At 31.0% G+C, this 22,846-nt stretch overlaps 1 protein-coding gene and 1 long non-coding RNA gene across 3 annotated transcripts; both read left to right on the plus strand.

Annotated features, from left to right (window-relative positions):
* Positions 1-3,416: 3,416 nt before the first annotated feature.
* On the plus strand, positions 3,417-5,176 carry LOC132755305 (uncharacterized). Its single transcript, XR_009629185.1, has 3 exons — positions 3,417-3,585; positions 3,876-3,933; positions 4,913-5,176. It is a non-coding gene; the product is annotated as an uncharacterized LOC132755305 (long non-coding RNA).
* Positions 5,177-8,599: 3,423 nt separating this feature from the next.
* LOC132755296 (uncharacterized) lies at positions 8,600-22,669 on the plus strand. 2 transcript variants are annotated; one of them, XM_060746147.1, is made up of 14 exons: positions 8,600-8,702; positions 9,618-9,689; positions 9,997-10,054; positions 12,949-13,185; positions 13,404-13,568; positions 13,889-13,906; positions 14,306-14,459; positions 15,211-15,325; positions 16,930-17,016; positions 17,694-17,855; positions 20,515-20,796; positions 20,899-21,267; positions 21,489-21,664; positions 22,177-22,669. In XM_060746147.1, the coding sequence occupies exons 1-14, from the start codon at positions 8,673-8,675 to the stop codon at positions 22,652-22,654; spliced, it is 2,403 nt and encodes an 800-aa protein (XP_060602130.1). In that variant the 5' UTR covers positions 8,600-8,672; the 3' UTR covers positions 22,655-22,669. The 2 variants fall into 2 exon arrangements, with proteins under 2 accessions (XP_060602130.1, XP_060602131.1); XM_060746148.1 differs by lacking the exons at positions 8,600-8,702; positions 9,618-9,689; positions 9,997-10,054 and adding an exon at positions 11,763-11,979.
* Positions 22,670-22,846: the final 177 nt, after the last annotated feature.

The raw sequence follows: 22,846 nt of genomic DNA on the forward strand, positions 1-22,846 counted from the left end.
AATAAGTTTTCCCAATATATCAAGTAAAAGTCCACATAATTTAAGTAAATTCATAGATAAAGAAGTAAACAGTACATAACTTATGTATGCAAACCTGTTGACATGGTGTGGAATGGAGTGGAATATGTTTATAATTGTACATCAGAGGGAAAATTTATTATTTAAAAATGGTTGTCAGACATATTTTTAATCAAAATAATAATGAACCGAAAAAGACTTAATTTCCCTTTGGATGTCAAAAATTTACATCCGTTGATAACACTCTGTTTTGTTTTCATTTAAACCACGAGAGTGGCAGAACGTATAAAGTCCGACGTTATTATAAATAACAGTCGATTCCGATTGCGTCTCGATAGATAGATATTAGTGGTCTTTGGGAGACCGGAGTCCGTCGATAAGTAGACCTCGTTAATCTCAAATTGCTTGTCCAATTAACATTTCAGTTCACACTTAAGGTTTCAAAAAGTGCACTCGGTGTGCACTTCAATGTGCACCTCATGTGCACTGGAGATGCACTAGACCAATTATGCACTGGACTGTGTTTAAGCTTGTTTGTAGATGACAGATATATTTAATTACAACTGTACTTTAGGTTGTATTTATCTATACATGTTTATTGTTGAATTATATATACTAAATCAATTAAAGGGTAAATAAAGCTACATATAATGAAGATTATCTATCTATTATTATAATTATTATCATTTTTGTAAAATTTATAAATAGTTGAATGATATTATTTCCACAATATTATGGTCGATTATCAAAAGAGTTGTTTAATAGAATGCCTCTGTTTGTTATTACACATGAATATTGTACATGTTCTATAGCTGTTTTCAGAAAGTTTTAAACCGATTAATTGCACGTGCCAAGATTAATTGCACGTGCCATCCGCTTTAATGCAAACATACAGACATATTTCTATGTAACTGGTATTTTGAAATTATTCTCTTTATTTTTTACGAATTTCAAACAGCAATTTTGTAATCTAGAGCCAACAAATACATAGCTTTACACTTTAATTGCCTTAGTGAAAAAATTTATTTGTGAATTTATGAACAATTTAATTTAGTTTCCTTATTATAACGTCATTGCCTCAAACACAGAAAAAGTTGAACGTTAAATTATATGAAAAATTCTTCAAAGATACATATACTCACACAAATAGAAACAATGTCTAAGATAGAAAGATAGATAGAAAGATAAATAGAATAATTAACTGACCAATTACATGACGAATGTGAGATCAATCAGCCTACAAAAAAGGAAGTAAATAAAATAAATAAATAAATAAATAAATAAATAAATAAATAAATAAATAAATAAATAAATGAATGAATGAATAAAAATAAATAAAAAATAAATAAATAAATAAATAAATAAATAAATAAATAAATAAATAAATAAATAAATAAATGAATGAATGAATGAATGAATGAATGAATGAATGAATGAATGAATAACTAAATTGGTGCAGATTAAAACTAATTACATCGGAGTTTGTTTAAGATCTATTCAGTATTCGCTTTTCTCGTAATAATCTGTTCCGGATTTGCCAAAAGAGATGAATTTCGAGACACTGGGACATTGAAAACTTCCAGTAACCTGTGACAATAATGTAAAGGCAGGTAGGCATAATAACGACAAGTAAAATTCTTCGAACACCTAAAGACGGGATGGCTTTGATAAGGGTGTTATGCCAGCAAAGGTTCTTTCTTACTAGCGATATATGCTTGCCGGGGGCTCACGCATACATACTATCATCAACACAATGCCCGTTAGTTAACTGTAGGGCCATTCCCCCAGCCCTCAAGGCTCCAATAAGGACATCGGAAGCTGCTCCGCATGATCCGAGGTTTGGTTATCATTTTAGCCTTCTATATCCTATGTTTATTTCCTGACCGATTTATGTGTCCCTTAATGACAGAATTTTGGTACGATGCTCATTCTGAAAAAGTTGTTAAGGAAACTTATCATCCAGAAACATTTAAAACTTGATATAAATAAAATTTGCAATAATAATGTAGTCCAACGTCGGTTGATGTTTTCTCATGAAACAATATCAGAGGAAGGTAACTGCAGTCATATATTCCGGCTGTTGTCAAAGCAAATGAATGTAAGCATTGGTATTTTGACCTAACATTTATGTAATGGCTACACTTCATGACTGTAGAATGATGTAAAATATCAGGACAATATATTCTAATTACTTCCGTATTTGTTTGATTACCTATTATTCCCGCGCAAAATACACACATTATTTTCAAATATATTTGACACACTTAGTGTTTTCTGCACACACCTGCTAACGTATAATCGAATCATGTGTAACATTTGCTAAGAATTTGCACATCACATTACAGAGAATCTTTTTGTTGAACGAAAACATGTTCATTTTATTGGCATGAAAATTGTCGTTTCTAAGCATATTAGATGTATATACATGTATTATATGATGTTGCTGTTGTTATGTTTGTGGTTTGTATTGTTTGAAATTTTATCGTCTAAACATGTACATATGGTTTATGCATAAAGTTATATGTTTTATTAAAACAATATTGTAACACGTTCATAAATATATAAACATTAAAGTCAACGTTGTATAAATCTAAAAATGGGGAAGTTGCTATTTCCACTGATACTTGTAAGTTTTATATTTAAATTATTGTGTTTTATGATAACTTTTCTTTCAATTCTGTTTCTTTACAATGTACATGTATTTTAGTTATATACCAACATTTGCACTAACCTTTACATGTAAAACAAACCATTTCTTAGCTACACAATTTGTTCTTCGCATATTTATTGTATGATTCTAAAATTCAAAATTCAATTATTGTGAAAATGAATAATGACAATTATAATTGTATTACTTATTTTGCGATATTGTTAATACATGTACACTGTTTCACATTCGGACGTATATGCCCTGTTTATATGTATGTATGTATGCCTCTTTATACAGTAATTCATTTTGTTTTATGGGAGGATTTTTAGAAGAACCTTACAGAATCAATAACATATTAAAGCAACTATATTTTCTTGACTGGGGTAAAGTGACATTATGCCCATCCAAGGGTATATAATGATTGAACAGGTGAAAGCCTTATTAATTAACATTTTGCCATATTTTCAATGTTATAATTTACTTCTCATATGAAATTTCTGTAAATGCCCATCGGAATTTAACCGTGGTATTTAAGTCATAAAAAGACTGAGGCAGTCTTTTTTATGTGTATCTTAAACATTTTCAAACATTTTCAAATATCAACCAATAAATTATTCAACCTTTTAAAACATATATATTCAGTTCAGCTCAACGAGCATAATGTCACTTTAAGGCATTTATTTTGTAATTTATTTTCGATTGTACATGTGTATATAAAGAAGTTTGAGACATTTCGAGTTGCATCGTACACTTTCGTTCATTGCTTCTGTTTTTGTTGTTGTGTTTTTCATATAAATTTCAATACGTGTACGTAAAAATACTTAATATGTATCGTTTTTATAAAGGTCTTCACATTGTTAGCTAACATAAAAAGAGTTTCAATGTTGAAAAGGACGATTCGCACAACAGACAATGACGTAAGTAAAGTTTATTTAAATATAATGTATATTTGTTTAAATATCACAGTGTGGATATATCATGTGGTTTCGATGCCATGGTTTTGTTATATAAGCCAAGTATAGAAAGGTGCTGAAACACATTGGATCTGTAGGGAACAATAAATCAATAAAATCAAACCTTAGATTCGGACTATTTTTAGTAATAAAGAGGCGTGATCATCTTAGTATGTGATTTTCATATATTTTGCTGACAATTCAATTAAATTTTTTAACAGATAACATTGATTCCGTTATTTTTTTAATTTCAGTGTAAAGCAACGAATGAAATATGTGTTACACGGGGAACAGAGAAATACTGCGTAGATAGTAAGTGTCTATATTATAGCACTTTTATGATAGCTATACTTTATTATAGTGGTCCGAGGTGAATATTAAATATTATATTCTGATCACATGGTTCAAGTGTTATGAGTTGCAGGTTTTGACTGATGTCCCCCCCCCCCTCATTCAATTTCTTTATCGAATGTTTCCAGCCAGCAGTTCTGCGAAAAACGGTTACCAATACCTCACCCTACTCCCATTCTAGCATTTGTGCATTACCTATCCTTATTTGTACATTTGGTCAGATCATCACAAACATTTCAATATAGATTGAATTAAAGATTATACAATAAATTATATGTTGAACTAAACATCACCCTGATTGTTGCCGTTCCTAGACGGTGACATGTACAATAAACAAGACTTGATTATTTCTGCCCTTACACCACCTGTCACTGGAGAATTTTATACCACATTATAAAAGACCTCAGAATATGGACGCATACGGGTCACGCCATCCGCTATATTTTATAGGGTATCCAACATTTAGAATTCAAATGCTCAGACGTGGTTCACAATATTTGGGATATTTCTCTTATATTTAAAGTAATAACAGATCAGATTTGAAATGTTGCAGGCTCGATTTGATTGAACCTGTTCAGGGACGGTACTGAAAAATGCAAGTTAACGTCCACGTCGCCTAGCACTGGCTACAAGTCAATTACAATGTAAATGATATTTAGCAAACAAAAACCCTCATTTGTTGCAATTGTGCAATGATACCTGAAGCATTTCACCAGTTAATATAAATATACATTACAGTTATTTATATAAGCAGATACATTTTATGGCGAGTGATCGAGTAATAAAATAAAGAAATGAGTTCGATCCCCGCCCCTCCACTCTTGATAAATTATTAAAAATATAATCGGATGAGACTTTTAAAAAAACTGTAAAAAAGTGTTAATTTTATAATTGCATTAGTGCATTACCTTGAACTAAGTTTTCATTGTATTGCTTTCAGGTTTTCACGAAGTGCTCATAATAAACGTACGCCGTAATTTGTGGTCTCCCAAGATAATTAGGTAATTGATGGGCTATAACTGGTGACCAGGCCATTCTGAAATAGGAAGCACCATGCTTGACATATCAAAGATTGATTTTATTTTGAAAACAAATACAACAACAATTACAACAAATTTCAAAAACGTTATATATTAAATCATGTTTATATGACAGAATACTAGATACCTCAAAGAACATGTATGCCACATTTAATTATTAAGAAGCTAAAAAGATTTCTCATGGTGTGTTGTTTTTATGCATCCATTGTATTAAATTACGGTAAAGCAAATTTAAGTGATTAATTACCATGTATATGCCTTTTTTCGTACAGCTGAATAAGATCTATAATTGTAAAGTACTACAACCGTTAATGACGCTTGTCCATATAATACGTGTATCATTAATCAATTGATTTATACATATAACTTCCACCAACTTAAAGCATAAGTTTACTGTGTCCTAATAACATATAGTTAATACTTTAAACGAGTATAAAACTGCTTTCAAAATTACTGACAATTAGTCTGCTGTATTACATAACTGTTACTGAGAAAAGAACAGACATAAGAAGCAAACATGTGAAAGAATATCCAAATATCTGTTTAGACATATTTCCTATGGCGCAGTATGGGCTCCTTTATTATTATATCAAATAAAGTAGACATTTGCGGCAATGTTACCTTTCCGAAGTCCTTGCTTTGTCAACTACTCGAACGTTACATTATTGTGTGACAGGCAACACTCTAGACAACACAAATATAGGCAAGAATATGTTCTGTTAAGGCCCACAATGTACATGTAGGCATTGACTTGGTGACAATTATTAATATCTTTCTTGTATCAATTGCTTCAAAGATTTTGGAAAATACATGGATTTTACGTTACAAAGTACTTACAAGAAGGTGTTGGTAAAATACATTGACTTGTTGAACTTGATGGAAGCTAGTTTAGGAAACTCATAAAGAGAACAGTAAAGATCAAGATCAGATACAAAATTAAAAAAAAAACAAAAAACAAAAACAACAAGTCCCTCTAATAAAGATTAAACAAGTGTTTTATAATGTTTTAATAATAGAGCACTTTAGATGCTTTTCATAAGACGAAAGTAGCACTAAATGTCAAATAATTTGTTATAAAGTAGGAATATGTTAACAAAGTAGTATTGTTTTTTTCATACAAAATATTAAATCACTATCACTATCCTAATTCAGAAAAAAATGCAACAGAGGCAAAAGATGGATTAGATAGATGTCCAAGGAATTGTTTTGGAAACTATAGACCGCCACCAAAATTAAAAAGCTTTTGAGAAATAAAAATAAAAGCATGATTGACAATTGAATGGAACAGTTTTTGACGACCAATTTTTGTAAGAGAGAAAGAATGGCTATGAACAATTACATAATCTTGAAGTAAGGGATATATTCGGCCTGCAATGGTCATGTGAGCATCAGTTGAATGAAGCAATCTGAATTTCTGCCACAAAGTCTCTGTAAGTCACAATCTTTTACAAAAATAAAAAAAGAACAAGGAAAGTTGTATTGATCTAAAGGGACTTCACTGAGAATTTTTTTTACATGATGTGACTAGACATAATTTTTCGAGGTTAATATAATAACATTTGATGCAGGTCTAGACCAATAACTTGTTTGCAAAATTTCAGATAAATTTCTCACTCTGTTTTTTTGTCAAGAACAATAATTCTACGAGTGAAAATTGACCCAAAATTGAAAAGCGCTGCAATGCCTTTCAATCAAATCGGGCGTAAGGTATAACACAAAATACCATTTTCAACTTGTTTCTGAGTATATCTCTTTATCATCTTTTGCATATTTTTCTGTTGCAAGTGCCTAAGCTGATCAATGAAAAAAAAATCAAAATTTATGCTTTTTAGGCTTTTGAACCTCAGCGGAGTTGATTTATATATCATGAACATTATATATTGGTGGATTTATGTAAATTATTGCAGTGCCGAATTCATTTTCAGAAATGCTTAGACAAGGTTTCATCCCAGTCAATATGAGTTAAGGTCCAATGGGTGCTGGCAAACAAAAGATAATTGAAGAACTGTCTAGCTATTGTACTTATCCAAGTTCTGCTCAAAATACATGAACTTATTATGTTAGGCAGGTGCAAAGATCAAATACTATCTAAATTGATTACTTCCAGGAAGGTAAAGTTTCTTGATGACGTCTTTTGTGAAAGAAAATACCGATATATTATACAATTAGGAATATGGCAGCAAAGGGCATGTATGTTATCTTGATACAAGACGAGCTTTATACAAATTGTGACATAAATGTTTGTTATGCTAATGTGAATCTACCAAATTTCAATATATATTTCTGAAAGAAAAGCTATTTTACCATTGATGATCAAGGAACCAAGAAAGGGGGATAATCTCTCCGACACTCTTGTACATAAATGATCTGCTATCTAGTGGTCGCGTCATTTGTGTCGATTATGGTTGTAGAAACCGAAAGTACAAAATGCAAATCTGTTGAAATGGGGTCGAATATGTTTATAATTGTACACCAGAGGTCATTTGTTTTTTGAAATGGTTGTCAGACATATTTCTAATCATAAAAACATGTACCAAAACATACTTTATTTTTAGATAGATACCGTTTATTCCGTTTACTGTATTTTATGTTGTATTTATCTATATATTGTAAAATTATATAATTATACTAAATAAATTAAAGAGGACAGAAAGCTACATCTTAAAGAAATTTTTTTCATCGTTTATTTCATTTTATTATTACTTTATTATTATCATTATCATATTATTATTATTATTATTATTTGTAAAATTTACACATAGTAAAAAACTTCATTTTTACAATCTTATAGTCGATTCGCAAGAGTTGTTTTATAGAATGTCTCTGTTATATAACACACAAGAATATTGTACAGTCATATACTAAATAAAACATTTTCTTGCATATCAGACTGGATTATCTACCGTTTACACCGGTGCTTGAAAAACCTGTCTTACACCCACCATGTAAGACAAGTCGCGTGTTTTAAATGACGAAAAGTACAGCGGACACTGTGACATTGAAAACTTACAGTAACTTGTGACAATAATGTAAAGGCAGGTAGCCATAATAACGGCAAGTAAAATTCTTCGAATTCTTTGAACTATATTTCAAGAAGCAATATGTCAGAAGAAGGTAACTGCAGTCATATTTTGCGGCTATATTAAAGATGCCAAAGCAAATGAATGTAAGCATTGGAATTTTGTTTGGAGACACTATGTCTGTAGGCAGAATGAAAAAAATATCAGTACAATGTATTCTTATTACTTCTGTATTTATTTGCTTACCTTTTTGCCAGCGCAAAATAAACGAACTATATTTCTGCACACACCTGCTAACGTGTAACCGAATAATGTGTAACATTTGCTAAGAATTTGCAAATCATCAATATAACAACAACATATGGACTAACTTAACAGAGAATCTTTTTGTTGAACGAACACATATTCATTTTGTTTGTTTGAACATTGTCGTTTCTAAGCAAATTAGATGTATATAGATGTATTATATGATGTTGCTGTTGTAGTTAGTATTGTTTGCAATTTTATCTTTAGAAACATGAACATATGGTTTATGCAAAACGTTATATGCTTTATTCAAACAACAGTGTAACACTTGTCCATTTAGCAATATACATTAAAGTTTCTGTCAATTTTAAGTCAACGTTATTTGAATTTGAAAATGGGGAAGTTTCTATTACCACTGATATTAGTAAGATTTTTTTTAATTCTTGTGTTTTATGACAACATTTTTTAAAATTCTGTTTCTTTACAATGTACATGTATTTTAGTTACCAACATTTGCACTAACCTTTACATGTATAATAAAGCATTTGTTAAGGTATGAATAACTTTAATGCACAATTTGTACGGTCGCATATTTATTTTAAGATTTTACGATTCCAATTTAATTATGGTGAAACTGAATAATAACAATTATAATTGTATTACTTATTTTGTGATATTGTTAATACATGTACACTGTTTCACATTCGGACGTATATGCCCTATTCATATGTATGTATGCCTCTATATACAATTATTTTTTTATTTGTTTTATGGATTTTTAGAAGAATCTTACAGAATCAATAACATTATTAAAGCAAACATATTTTCTTGACTGAAGTGACATTATGCCCATCCAAGGGTATATAATGATTGAACAGATGAAAGCCAAAATTAACTTACATTTTGCCATAATTTCTTTTTTTCAATTTATAATTTACTTCTCATGAACAATAAAAAAACTCATGTGGCCAAAGGAAATTTCTGTAAATGCCCATCTGAATTTAATCGTGATGTTCAAGTTATACAAAGACTGAGGCAGTCTTTCTTTTTAAATATCCTAAATATTTTCCAATATCAATCATTAAAACAGTCAATCAATCTTTTTAAATATATATTAAATTCAGCTCAACTTGACAATGAAAATGAGCATAATGTCACTTTAATGCATTATTTTTTTGTAATTTATTTTCGATTGTATATATTAATTTATGTGACCTTTCGATCAGCATCGTACACTTACATTTATTGCTTCTGTTTTATTATTTTACTAAAATATTCATTTATAAAAATTTCAATACGTGTACGTGATAAAAACTTAAAATGTATCGTTTTTATAAAGGTTCTCACCGTGTTAGCTAACATAAAAAGAGTTTCAATGTTGAAAAGGACGATTTGCACAACAGACAATGACGTAAGTAAAGTTTATTTAGATATACGAGTATGTGTTGAAATATCACAGTGTGGATATATCACGTGGTTTCGACGTCATGGTTTTGTAATATAAGCCAAGTATAGAAAGGTGCTGAAATCACTTACAGTCCACACTGGATCTTTAGGGAACAATAAATTAATAAAGTCAAATACATGTAATATATTTGGACCTTTTTAGTAATAACGAGGCCTTATCATCTTAGTATGTGATTTTCAAATATTTTGCTGACACATCAATTCAAATTAACAACCGATCACAATGATTTTCAATACAATCTTAATTTCAGTGTACAGCGACAAAAGAAACATGTGTTACACGGGGAACCGGGAAATACTGCGTAGATCGTAAGTGTCTCTTTATAGCGCTTTTACGATATCGTGGTCCGAGGTGAATATTAAATATTATATTTTGATCACATGGTTCAAGTGTTATGAGTTGCAGGTTTTGAGTGATGCTCTCCCCCACATTCATTGTTTCCAGCCAGCAGTTCTGCGAAAAATGATTACCAGTACCTCACCCTACTCCCATCCTAGCTACAGTGTAGTACTTATCCTCATTTGTACATTTGGTCAGATCATCACAAACATTTCTATATGTTACTAAGAATTAAAAAAAAAAAACAAACTAAGGTACTAATGTAATGTAAACAATAATAGGAATATTCCTATGATAAACATAGTTTTAAATTTAATTGTACATGAACATGCATTTCAACTTAGCATATACATGTATTTTGAATAACAGTAGTTAAAACTTTAGTTAGCAGATGTGTGAATTAAATCTGTCTCAGTGCAATTTTAAGATTGATTAATGTTGATGCGAAATTTAACAAGACAAAATTAATTTCAAATTTGAAACAAAGAATTTCGGAAACGAAGACTCGCAACAGGTTTTGCCAATGCCAGATTCCTTCATGACAAGGCGTCATAACACAAGGCGTTAAAAGAACAAGACTTTCTGAAGCAGAAAAAAGTCGTTGTTGTCCATATTAACCTTACCTTGCCCCTTGTTTCCAAATTGCCTTGATGGTATACTTAAAAGAGTATGAAAATGTTCTTAAAGATTGGACCCTGAGGCTGAAACTTTTGTATATCTATTTTAGGTGAAACAAAATAACAAACTCACTGAAAACATATGACGAGTCAAATTTAACGTGTTTCTAAGATTAATTCATATTTGAAACTCCATGTAGTAGTAAAACAAAGCATATGGAAAATACGCATTAAGATAAATCACATTATCTTTGGATTGGAACAAGAAGATGTGGTGATAATAGAATACATAGCGAGGAATGCATGTGTCAGCGTTGTGCTTGTAATTAGAGGGTAGATATATTCAATTCTATCTGTGCACGTAATTGTTACCATAACTGCGTTTCTCAACACTACAGGAGACCGAGTATGCTCGAACTGGTTGTATTATAATGTACTGAAAAGCGGAATGAAATAATGGACTTAGGGAAATATTTATATTATGCTATAAAGCAATTAAAAGATCTGTAAATCAAAGCTGCTACATGTATTGTTTATTCCTTCTATTTATTGTTTATGTATGCATTATACAACAGCTGTTCGTACGAAATCTTATTACAGTTCATGATTTAGTTTATAATGCAAACGCTTTACAATTGTGATTTTTTTGGTCCTATATAATAGATACTATTTACGTTTATTCTTCAGCTCTATACTTTGTGCTGCAACTTTTATTCATGACCCTGGTATTGTATTTCTGATATTTTATACAAACTCATGCCGTAACGACTATATGTATTAATTGTATACGTGAATACATTATCTGTCTATCTACTTATATCCATACCCTTGTAACTGCACTCAATTTTAAATGTGCAAAAAGTGCAACGTAACTGCAAAAAAATCATCTGTCTTTGAACAAAATCCAGCAATATAATAGTATAACGTTATTACATTACACAATTTAAACAATATTGATTGCAACATAAAAGAATACTAAGGACTACTTATTATTTAAGATCATTTTTATTAACTGCCGTAGACAATGTAACCAGATAATTTTCCCCGACATTTATTGTGTAATTTTAGACAGATAAAAAGAAATGCTAGCACTTGTCGAACAAGCATTTTGATAAAGAGCAGCTTTTGCTCTGAACCTGTCTTAATTTTATTTTACAAGACTGTAGAAAGGAAATAAAAGAACAAGGTATATTCTTTTTCTTCAAAATCTTTTAAACGCGCTGAAAACATACGGTTCCAAATGTTGCAGCTTGGGGCAACTATATTACTTTTATTCGGTAAGCATAACTTTGAACAATTACACTAAATACTATCAAGTACTTAGATAAGTTAGTTTTAATCCTTTTAACACTATTTGTTTTTGTAGAAATGTCAATTGTTTGCACATCATTCATTATGTCTTATAATGACCCGGACACACCCTTTTCATTTAAGGAAAATATCAATACTAATTCCAGATTTCACATAGGAATATTATCGATTTTTTCCATTTAAAATACCGGTACCTGTGCAATTGAATATTTAAATTACATATTTGTGGCTTAAGATATTACCATGAATTATAACTTGCTGTTTAATAATTAAAGGTTTTATGTCGAGATAGATATTGTCATTTCTTCATCATTTAGTTTCTGGTGACACCATTGCGATATATGAACGGAATTCGTAGAATAAAACGTTGGAAATATAAATGAAAAATGTTTAGTTTATTTTTTTCACATTATGTGTTTCATTCAACACTTTCCTACATATTGAATTCGTACAAAGAAATATAAATATAATTAAGATGTTACACTTAATCAAACAACTTAATTATATGTCGACAACAAGGTCAGCCAAACTAGTTACACAATGATTCACAATTATTAATATGTAAGTTTATAATAAAATATCCTTCTAGTACGCTATTTATGTTATTTTGACGGTTTACAGTCACGCAAACACTTTAACAGTCGTATGGCGACTTTCAAGCTTTATTGGTATTGGAGAAGGTTCTCCTTCGTGCATTATTTCAGACAGGAGCGGGCACCTCCGTAATACAAAAACCTTCCGTTAGAAAGCTAGACATCTTATATAAAATATACCCATCTTAAGTCAAACATATCTTTTAAATAACAGTCAAAAGAACAGGTATTGCATAGCTTAAATTTGGACATGATTAAACATTAATAAAATGTATAGACAAGGTTTAAGAGTTGTTTAAGACCTATTATTGTAATCAGCTATAAACAACTGCTTTTTAACAGGTTTATTGGCATATTCTTCTGCTACTTCATGCAGTGGACATGTTCGTGAGCTCAAAGATGTCGGTAGAAGAGGACCTTCGTATGTAATTAAATCGTCTTCCGAGCCTTATATATCAGACTCAACACTTCCAGCAGGATGGTACTTTGCTAAGGATAGTGCCCGATACTACACGCTTGTGAATGGAACAGCACCGACGTTCGCGCATTGTGGGACATATAGTCCGATATATATCAAAGGTATTGAATACTAATTAGAAAATATAAGGTTTCTGTTTATTAAGTAATAATCCAGTCAACAAGATATTACCATTCTAAAAATATATATTTAGAATGAGGATCACTGAAATACTATTAAAGCAAAGCTAAGTGCGCTTGCAAATCAAGTTTAATAAATAGGTTAATTGCCCGTGAAATCTGTATTGGAAAAATGAAATGGTACTTTTCAATTACTGTAGACAAACTTGGAGAGCTGGACGAAGGCAAAGAATATCTACTGACCGCATGCCTACTTGCCTTCGACAGTAGTTGTCAACATCGTTATAGTATCAAACTTCGTAAATGTGGACAACAAATTCAGTACTATCTACTTCCAACAGATGGGACGAGTGCATATTGTTTTGGTATGAACTCATTTGTAAAGTATTCGACATAAGAGCAAACCATAATGACAGTTATTATAGTAATTATAATGATAATACGAAAATTGTGTCAACCGTATGATACTATCGTATATAAAACATCATTTTTATATAAGAAATATATTTTTGCTAATCATTGTTAACATTTTTACTTATGTCATATAACATTCAGAAAAAAACTTTGCGAAAGATTTATATGAGAGCAAGTAGCACAGTAGAAACAGCGTACTTTAAACATATAAATAATTAATACCGAAGAATTTTGCTTTATAAAGTAATATAAAATGTTTTATTTTTCACAGAGCCGTCGTCATTCTCAGGTGAGTTATTATTTACATTGACGGATTTTAAAACTGGAAAACATGTTTACACAATTTGTTCTTTGTAAGTTGCTCCATGAACACATCTGCGGATGTTTCTAATTTTAACATTTCAACATTGTCATGTTAAATGTTGAATCATACTTAAGCTGGTACTAGGAGGCGTTGACGGTAGTTTGCACTTTACAGTACCGTCCATGGACAGGTACAATCAAACCGAGCCTGCAACATATTCAATTTTCCCGTTTTGGACTTTCTTTAGGGATTCCTATTTTCACAATTATTGTACATTTGCATATCTAGAAACATCATTGTTTTAACTGTCGACACCAACCAATACAAAGGAAATTTTATTGTTATTGCTTGTTGCACTGAATTTGAAAATACCATTTATTCTAGTCGAAGAACCTGCACCAGATTACATAATTCCTGACAACATTCAAGTAAGCGTAGCACTGATGTACCGACGTGAAAATAACAGTTTAGAACCGGAACTTGACTTCAAATGTAATTTCGAATCGGCCAGTAATCGATATTACTATGGAGTTAGCTGGTAAAATTAAAGCGTTACTGCTCATTCATTGTAATAAACATAAATAAACAATTTAACAAAGTGTTCAAATTAAATGAATATGATTTGACATTATTGAAATAAGAATATAACATAATACCATCGTTTAACTTTATTCATCAATAATTCTTGCATTTTTATTCATATGTTTTGTTTGTTAGCCGTGATGGTGTTTTCCTCTGAACCAAGAGATTATGGGTTCGATCCCTGATAGGGTTATGACCATGTTTCTTTACATGACACCAGTACTGGTAACTAGTAGTACCAAGAGTGTGGTTTATATCAGATACAGGCTTTTATCATTATCAAGTTAAAATATGTATGTTTAAAGTAAACTAAATTGATGAATTCGCTAGGAAGCATATTTGTGTGAGTTAAAGACACAAAAATATAAGAGAAAGAATGACCTGGATGTGTGGCTGAAAAATTCAGGAACTGGGATATAGAGACAACCCAATACATAGGACATAAAATGAAGTAATCTAGAAACTATAGTACACAATTGTGTGTATATATCTATAAGAATCCCTTTTCGTCCATTGGGTTTATCGGAAAATTTTGTAGAACGTCTAGTAATATTGGCTTGCTTGCAGTTTCAAGTTTCTGTTGCTAAGTAGATGAAATGCTTAATTGAAATTTTATTTTAAATAAGGGAAAGTATTAAAATAAGTTCATGAAAATCTGTAGCTTAAACATTTTATGCTATATGCATATTGACTTTTTAACATAACAGGGTTCTCGATGGGAAAATTGAGAGGACATTTTCACCAGTAAAGGTAAATGATGTAGATGGTACAAATCTTAATGAGACAACTCTCGGTAGACTGGGATTCAAATTTGGACTTACTGTAAGTAATATTTTAGAGTTGGCATTAAGGTAATTTAAATAATGAAATATACTGTGCAATACATTCTTAAAATACGTTAATCTAAGTACAGATATATAAATGACCGGGCATATCTTATAGTGAAACAGAAATTACATGATTTACTCGGCATGAAACTATTATTTGATATATTGCTTTGTCAATTATGAATAAAAAATGTCTATTTACAACATAGTTATTTTCACTTATATCGAAATTCAATCGTTTGCATTGAAAATCGAAGTCATATTGGAATTCGTCCCCATCAAGACGCTAGTGCAGTTGTTTTGTCCAAATATTAATCAAATACTTTCATAGCATAGAACTAATGACCAATTTTATCTAACATTCAAATATGATTTTTGTAATACTTTCAGAAACATCGAGTGATGTTTTTAAAGTTTTTAGTGATCAGCAAATTCAATGCGACGCACAAAGAACTTTTTCTTGCCAAACTCCCTCTCTTACGTTGTTTAGTGGTCAATTTGGTCGAAATTTGTTTGTAAGTGTTGCTGCAATTTGACAGCAATTATGTTCTAAAAGACGTTTAATTGCTTTGTCATTCTTCAAGTCTTCATAGGAGCACCGCTCACCGCCAGTATCGTTATATTATTTGCCATTGTCGGTGTATGCATAAGCATATACTAATTATTCTTCATATATTGTTAACTTACCCTAATTGTAGTTGATAATGATGTAATTCTCCAACAATTTTCAGCAGCAATCTAGATGTGTTCTTACATTAGTCGATCTAATCTAATATCGGCACAAGTCTCGCAAAATTAATATAAAATATATATATTCCATCATTCTTCTTCAATATTTCTTTTGTCGCATTATATTATGATATATTAGAGTCAAACTAAATCATATCTTTGGTATTTCGGTTTCATCATCTTGGTATTTTGGATTCTGCATATTTCAATAGATAGTGCTTCACTTTATGTTACTCAATTTATGTTTATCTCTAGCAAGATATCCTTAGGTCATTCCTGGTCGAGTGGTTAAGGTCGCTCACCTCAAATCACTAGCTCCTTACTGCTGTTAGTTGGAACTTGCCAGGAACTTTGGATTCTTTCACATGGAGAGCTATTCTGCCAGCTTTCGGATCGTCCGTGGTTTAAGTAAGGTGCCTGTTCGTGCCTGAAATAATGCTCGGAGGGGCACCTGAGGTTTTTAAACACAAGTAAAGCTGGAAAGTCGCCATAAGACTTTTACTGTATAGGTGCCATGTAAATCTCGACAAAAAAGAATAAACGTAAGCCATCCTACTCGGATTATTCAAACGTCATAAAATGTGATCCCGAACGCACCTCTAATTGGCAAGTTTCGATTTTACTTAAAATTAGTTGACTGCGCTCAAGAGACTCCTAACAACAAGAAGAAATATCCACTATTTCAGCGTCATGTTAAAAACTATGAAACTGAATATGCGGTATAACTTTCATCGTGTTTTTCCAATCAACTGTTTAATAAAAAGGATTCCAAAGATTAAATATCAATTCTTATTTGATTATTTTAATTTTACGAATATTAAATGTAAAGACAACATTAAGTTAAAGTGTTTTTTTTAAATGTGTTTACAGATCCAATGCGCGGTTAAAGTATCAAGTACAGCAACCGGGGACCAAACAATCCCGCAGATGAGTGATACATTCTACGCTGGTATAAAAGTGAGAATCTCATTTCAAAAGTGATACTTTGTATACTTTAAACATGTGTGAATATAGCCAGGAATATACTACTATTGTATTACCAGTAATGACTGATCGACTTTCAAACTATTGCTGTTAAAGGCCTAAAAATGCATTAAGTCTTTTTTTCAAAACCTTTTTAAATTTGGCAGAGTTTTGATATTTATATACCAAAACAGGTATTCATTGGCCAATTAGCTGAGCGATCCTTTTCTTCTGTCGCTTTTTGGCAATAAGTACGGCTACAGTGATGGAAGACAAAAAAACAACAACAATACTTTGTTTACATTTTTATAACAAATTATTTTGAATAATCGCTATTCCCTAAACCATTATTTAAATGAAATTCGTGTTTGCCCTTTCTAAAGAAGTAAAAATGTATTTGTTTCTGAGGCATAGTGTGCCTGTTGGTTTTGAGCAAATCCATCCATGTTGACGGGTACTTTTAAACCCAAGAATTCTAACGGATGAAAATAGTTTGGCTTATCTTTTTTAATTGCAGGGTACACGTTTTAAAAACGTAGATGAATTGCACTTGAACGACAATTCTTCCCTCACAAATAAAAAAAAGTTGATGTTCACTTAGGAAAATTATGTTGAATCATCCATTCACTGATCATTTATTAAATGTCTTATTATATTTCTCATCATTCTAGGTTCTTACACCTCAAATTACATTAAACAGCGGATCACCGAAAAGTATTTTAGTACTGCCAACAATTCCTCTTGGATGTCGAAGGCCAGATGGTTTACCAGATACTTTAGAAGAGCATTGCGATCTGGACATTGAAATGATTGATACAAATACTAAATATTCGGTAAAGTATTTAACAACATTTTTGGGAAAATAGAATACCTGCAAGAACAACAATACAAACAATTACGTTTATTAATACCCCTATCATATCATACAAATCACTTGAATGACGCTATTGAGTCTAAGTATTGCGTGCAGTAATGGTTTGAGTAGAAAAGAATTGTGTAGCTTAGCGAATATATTTAACAATGCCGAGCAAAAGAGCTCTTATTTTGGAATATAATGATATTAAAGTAATATTATATCATAACCTTTAGCCATTCCTTAAAAAGTGAGTTCCTATAACAATTACATTTTTTTTAGTATTGTGAAAGTATGCAATTTGTGCTAACTTTTTTTTATTTATTTCAAATAGACCAGGACTATCAACTCGTGGCATTTAGTTACATGTACGTTTTGTTTACTTGCGTAGATGATCGCAATACCGTATCCGTTTCATTGTATTTTCAATATTGTATTCGAAGTCCTTATCCAAAGATTGACGGAAAGAAAAGACCTATAAATTGCGATGATGCAGTTTTAGACTAAAGAGTCGCTACTGTCTACTTAAAAAACGGGTTTTACAGGGTTGGAAGGTCATTAAAGTAGGATGATAATTATTTTCATCTATCTAAGTCATGTAAAGAACATGATATTCTTGATGTAAGGCTGTATGTCTGAAATATTACCCATCTCTTCATAGTCTGATACGCGCTGAGTTACGCAATATATTAAATATTCAAATTTAATGTCTTACATTGACATCTTAAGGTAAAAAAAAAACGATCCAAAAGAAAGAACTTTATAAAAAGATAATTTCAATCGCCGAGATTTAAAGAAAAGCAACATTCTTTGCCATCATTTCAATCTTGCTTTATAATAATTTATTGCGATCAAAAATTTTCTTACACAAAAAAGGAATCGTTAGTATAATAGTGACCGAAAATAGATTATTAAAGAAATCTTTAAAATTATTGCATGAATGTATGTGATAAAAAGTGTGCACGATTGGATATTATACTGTATTATTAGCCGCAGAAGTTTTCATTTAATTTAATACTAAATTATACATATCTAAAATATAATTTACTTGTATAAAATTAGGACGCATAATTTGCCAATCTTCGTAACAACCTTTAGCACCGTTTTGCAGTTATATACCAGACCAATAGAATCAATAATGCACTTTGAACTTAAAGAAATTCTTTTCAAGAATCACATGGCCTAGAGCATGGGTATTTTGCATAAGGCATTGTCTGGCGGACCTCTACCGAGATTGTTCTAATCATAACCCTTGGTTTAAAATTCATATGTTTTCCTAATATGTATATATTAAAATTTTGAATAATATCCTTCTTCAAAACATTCAGTGCTAGAGCTTAATAGTTAGCATGAAACATTGTCAGCAGACCTCTTCAAATATGTTCAAGCTATAGGTCAGTGTTCAAAATTGCCCTAACGCGGGGGTCATTGTGGTCATGTATTTTATTTGTATACATATATATATATGCATGTAGTTATTACTTTAAATTTCCGTTTTTTAATGCAAGAGTAAGATTTTAGATTCTTAGCAAGAAAAAGTCTATCCAACCTCTGCAAAAATTGTTGATACTATAGCCCTGAAGTCAAATGTGGACCTGGATTGGGGGATTATTTGTCTTCCTTATAAACATCAAGTAAAAACCTTTCCTCAAAAACTGTGAGGGTAAAGGCTTAGATTTACAAAGTTATTTAATTTGATAGCCCTGCTGTCAAAACTAACCCAGCTCGGTGCGGGGAAAGAGCAAGGGTTTTAAGTATATACTTATACATATATTTATATATAAAATACTTGTAATATTTATTACTGAAAACCGCATGAGCTTGAGCTTAGATATTTACCATGAAACATTGTTAAGTGGACCTCTACAAACATTGTTCAAATCTTAATAATTGGTTTGAAATTGTCTTCACCCAGAGGTCATTGGTTTTCTCTATATTCATATCATGCCTATAAATTTAAAACTTGTACAGAACATTGAAAGACAAGAACTTAGATATTTGAAATGCAATCGTATCTAGAAGACAACTGCAAAGTTTGATCAAATTATAGCCTTGAGGTCAAAATGTGCCTTACCTGGGGTGGGGCGTGTTGTTACCATTGATTTTTCATCATGCGTTTGTTATTTGACATTAATCTATAAAATTGCACCCATAAGCATTGTTTTAAATTCAGAATTGAACTTTGATATTGGTTGATTTACGTATATCTCTACCTAGTGATCAATTTTTTCTTCTTCATACAGCTTTTTTAACCATGTGTAGATTGCTGATAATACTTAACCTATTTTTTGACGTGGTGTCTGACCTCCACATTCACTAAATCCAACTGCATTATCACAAAGTTTCATTGTTTAGAAAAAAAAACTAGTTTTGTTCTTACTATTTAATGTTGTATAATGTGGTGGCATAGCTTTTTTCACAAATGCAATCTTGTTTCTTGACATGAATGGTTATTTACAAATTATGAAGGGTTGGAATATAAAATCAAATAAGTCAAGTATTAATTGATTTTCATTTCATTTGATTACAAGTATTTTCTTTTTCTGATAGCATTGTCTATAACATAGTATCCTATATTTTGGCTTGTACCCACATGTATAAGTTCTATACAAAAAACAAAACAGCATTGTGTATTTCAGTGCCAGGACACATCTTTGACATCATTAAGAAACCAAAATCTATGTGGAAGTAAAATAACTGGATGGCGGAATGCAACTTCTCAACCGTGTATGCATTCACACAATGCTGAATTGTGTAGTTACTCAAGCATAAAAAGAAGACTCACGACAACATCGATACAAATTGCTGCGTCAAATGACCAACTTCAGTATCCAACCGACAAAACCTTTACTGTTCAGCTTAAAACTGGAAATACTGCGCCTCATTCATTCTGGGAAGATGTCCAACTTGACGATGTAACGGTATGAATATCATTTATTTTATCTCACATAGATCTGACAGTTGACTGTATACACATTGAGAAAGTTTTTTGCATTTTAGTGACCTTAAAATTTACCTTTCAGGTACGTTATACTGGAGGAAGCCAAAACAATAAATGGAAAGGGAAGATATGCTCAGTTGTTAATTATCCTACATTAGCAACATTTGATGGATCTTGGAACTGGCCATATCAATCTTATATAAACGATTCGGGCCATTACCTTTTGTATAAAAATACTGAAAGTTTGGCAGAGGTTCAAATTAAAACCCAATTCTGTGGTGCAGACAGTAGTCTCCACTCATATACCTCTTCGTGTACGTGTGCTGCTGCAATTCAGTCGGATGGAGACGTGTTTTTGATTGATATATGTACTGAAATCAAACGAGCAGAGTTCACGCATCGTCGTGGGAATGTCCTGAATGTAAGAGAAGTAAAAGATACCCAGTATGAGGTAAATATTTTACACCTTCAATAAATAACAGATAATCATTATCATTGAAACTAAATTACTGTTAACGTAAAATGTAGGTTTAACTTTGTATCTAAACAGGCGGTTTACAAGGCAGTTTTTTCTTTCAGTAAAATAGTGGAATAAAATTAGTTAAAAAGTAAATATATATATATAATTATATATATATATTTATTATTTACATATATATTGTTCGAATCTAGGTGTATCTTCCTACTGGCACTAAAGTGAGAATTGAAATAAGATTTTATCACATTTCGAACTTTTTAAACGTTTATGTCACCCCATCGCCGTCTGATGTTACAAATACGGAAGGTTTATGTGGAAATCTCGATGGAAGTAAAGAAAATGTAAATAATGTGTACTTCGAAAAATGGAAGTAAGTTTATAGCTCTTCTATTTAATACATTACAGAGTTGGTTATATGTATCTGTATACAATTGTATCAAACCATATAATAGATTTTAGGTATTATTTTAAGTATTAGATATTATTATTTTCCAGCATAAGCTTGTATTTGGTTTTGAATTGAAAAATTGTTATGATAAAAATCGTTTCATTGCTGATTAAAAGATTAACAACGTAAAGATTAAACGATAAAATGTTTGATAAAGTTTTGAAAGTATAAATCAAACATTGTTTACAGCGGCGGGATATATTGTTATTTTTCCCTTTTTGTTTTATTTTTATTTATTATATGTGTGATATTATAAGTATGATATGATAATTATCATGATGTTCAATTTGTTTTAATAACTTTTGCCATAAATGAGGTATCTTTCATATTCATAAACTTTACAATCTTTTCAACTGTAGATAAATACAAGAAGTGAATATACTTTTATGTTAATTTTTCGTGTCTCAAGAGCAGTATTAAATTATTAAATACAGGTTGCAACGCAGTTTGTTTAATACGATGCGTTACAATCTTCCATCAACACGGACCTACAATCATAACGTTTGCATATGTCCAAGGGCTTTCCCAAATGAAACTTTTCGAGTATTACAGAATGGTCATAAAGATGATAGGGCAACATGTTTCTCACAGCAGTACGCTACATGTACAGAAAATATTCAACTTCCAGGAGAAAAGAAAACTTTCACATTAAAAAACAAAAGATCTATTGCAAGACATAGAAGAAATGTTGAAAGATTACTTGATCTCTCATTCTCATGTGAGAATTCAAATACCCGTTTCCGCAAGGTAAGTATAATTTTATATCAAGTTTCTTCACCACAATCCTTTAATTTAACGACCTCTTTAAATACCCACTTTCGACCGGTGCATGTGAAAATTATTGTTAAATTTATCATGTCTATCACTGTCTACAACGTATTAATTTCTCAATTTTCAAAACTGCATATTTAATTATCAGTAAATGTGAATTTAAATTGTGAAAGGTTTATATGTTGTCTGACGTGTCAAAATGAAAATGTTTAGGCTTATTTTGATTTCCATTGAGGAAAGTGGTAAACAAGTGCCAGCAATTATCCACGTACCATAACCCCTATCTGTGTGAAATGCATCATGAACAATAAAAAATAAATCAACAGAGAATTA

Source organism: Ruditapes philippinarum, unplaced genomic scaffold, assembly GCF_026571515.1.
Source record: "Ruditapes philippinarum isolate M1 unplaced genomic scaffold, ASM2657151v2 ctg1041_1_1_1_1, whole genome shotgun sequence".
Classification (NCBI taxonomy): domain Eukaryota; kingdom Metazoa; phylum Mollusca; class Bivalvia; order Venerida; family Veneridae; genus Ruditapes; species Ruditapes philippinarum.

Coding starts and splice junctions, on each gene's coding strand:
- LOC132755296 (XM_060746147.1), top strand. CDS start 8,673: ATGGGGAAGTTTCTATTACCACTGATATTA. Junction 14,460..15,210: donor TATTACTATGGAGTTAGCTG/GTAAAATTAAAG, acceptor TTAACATAACAG/GGTTCTCGATGGGAAAATTG. Junction 21,268..21,488: donor TAAAAGATACCCAGTATGAG/GTAAATATTTTA, acceptor GTTCGAATCTAG/GTGTATCTTCCTACTGGCAC.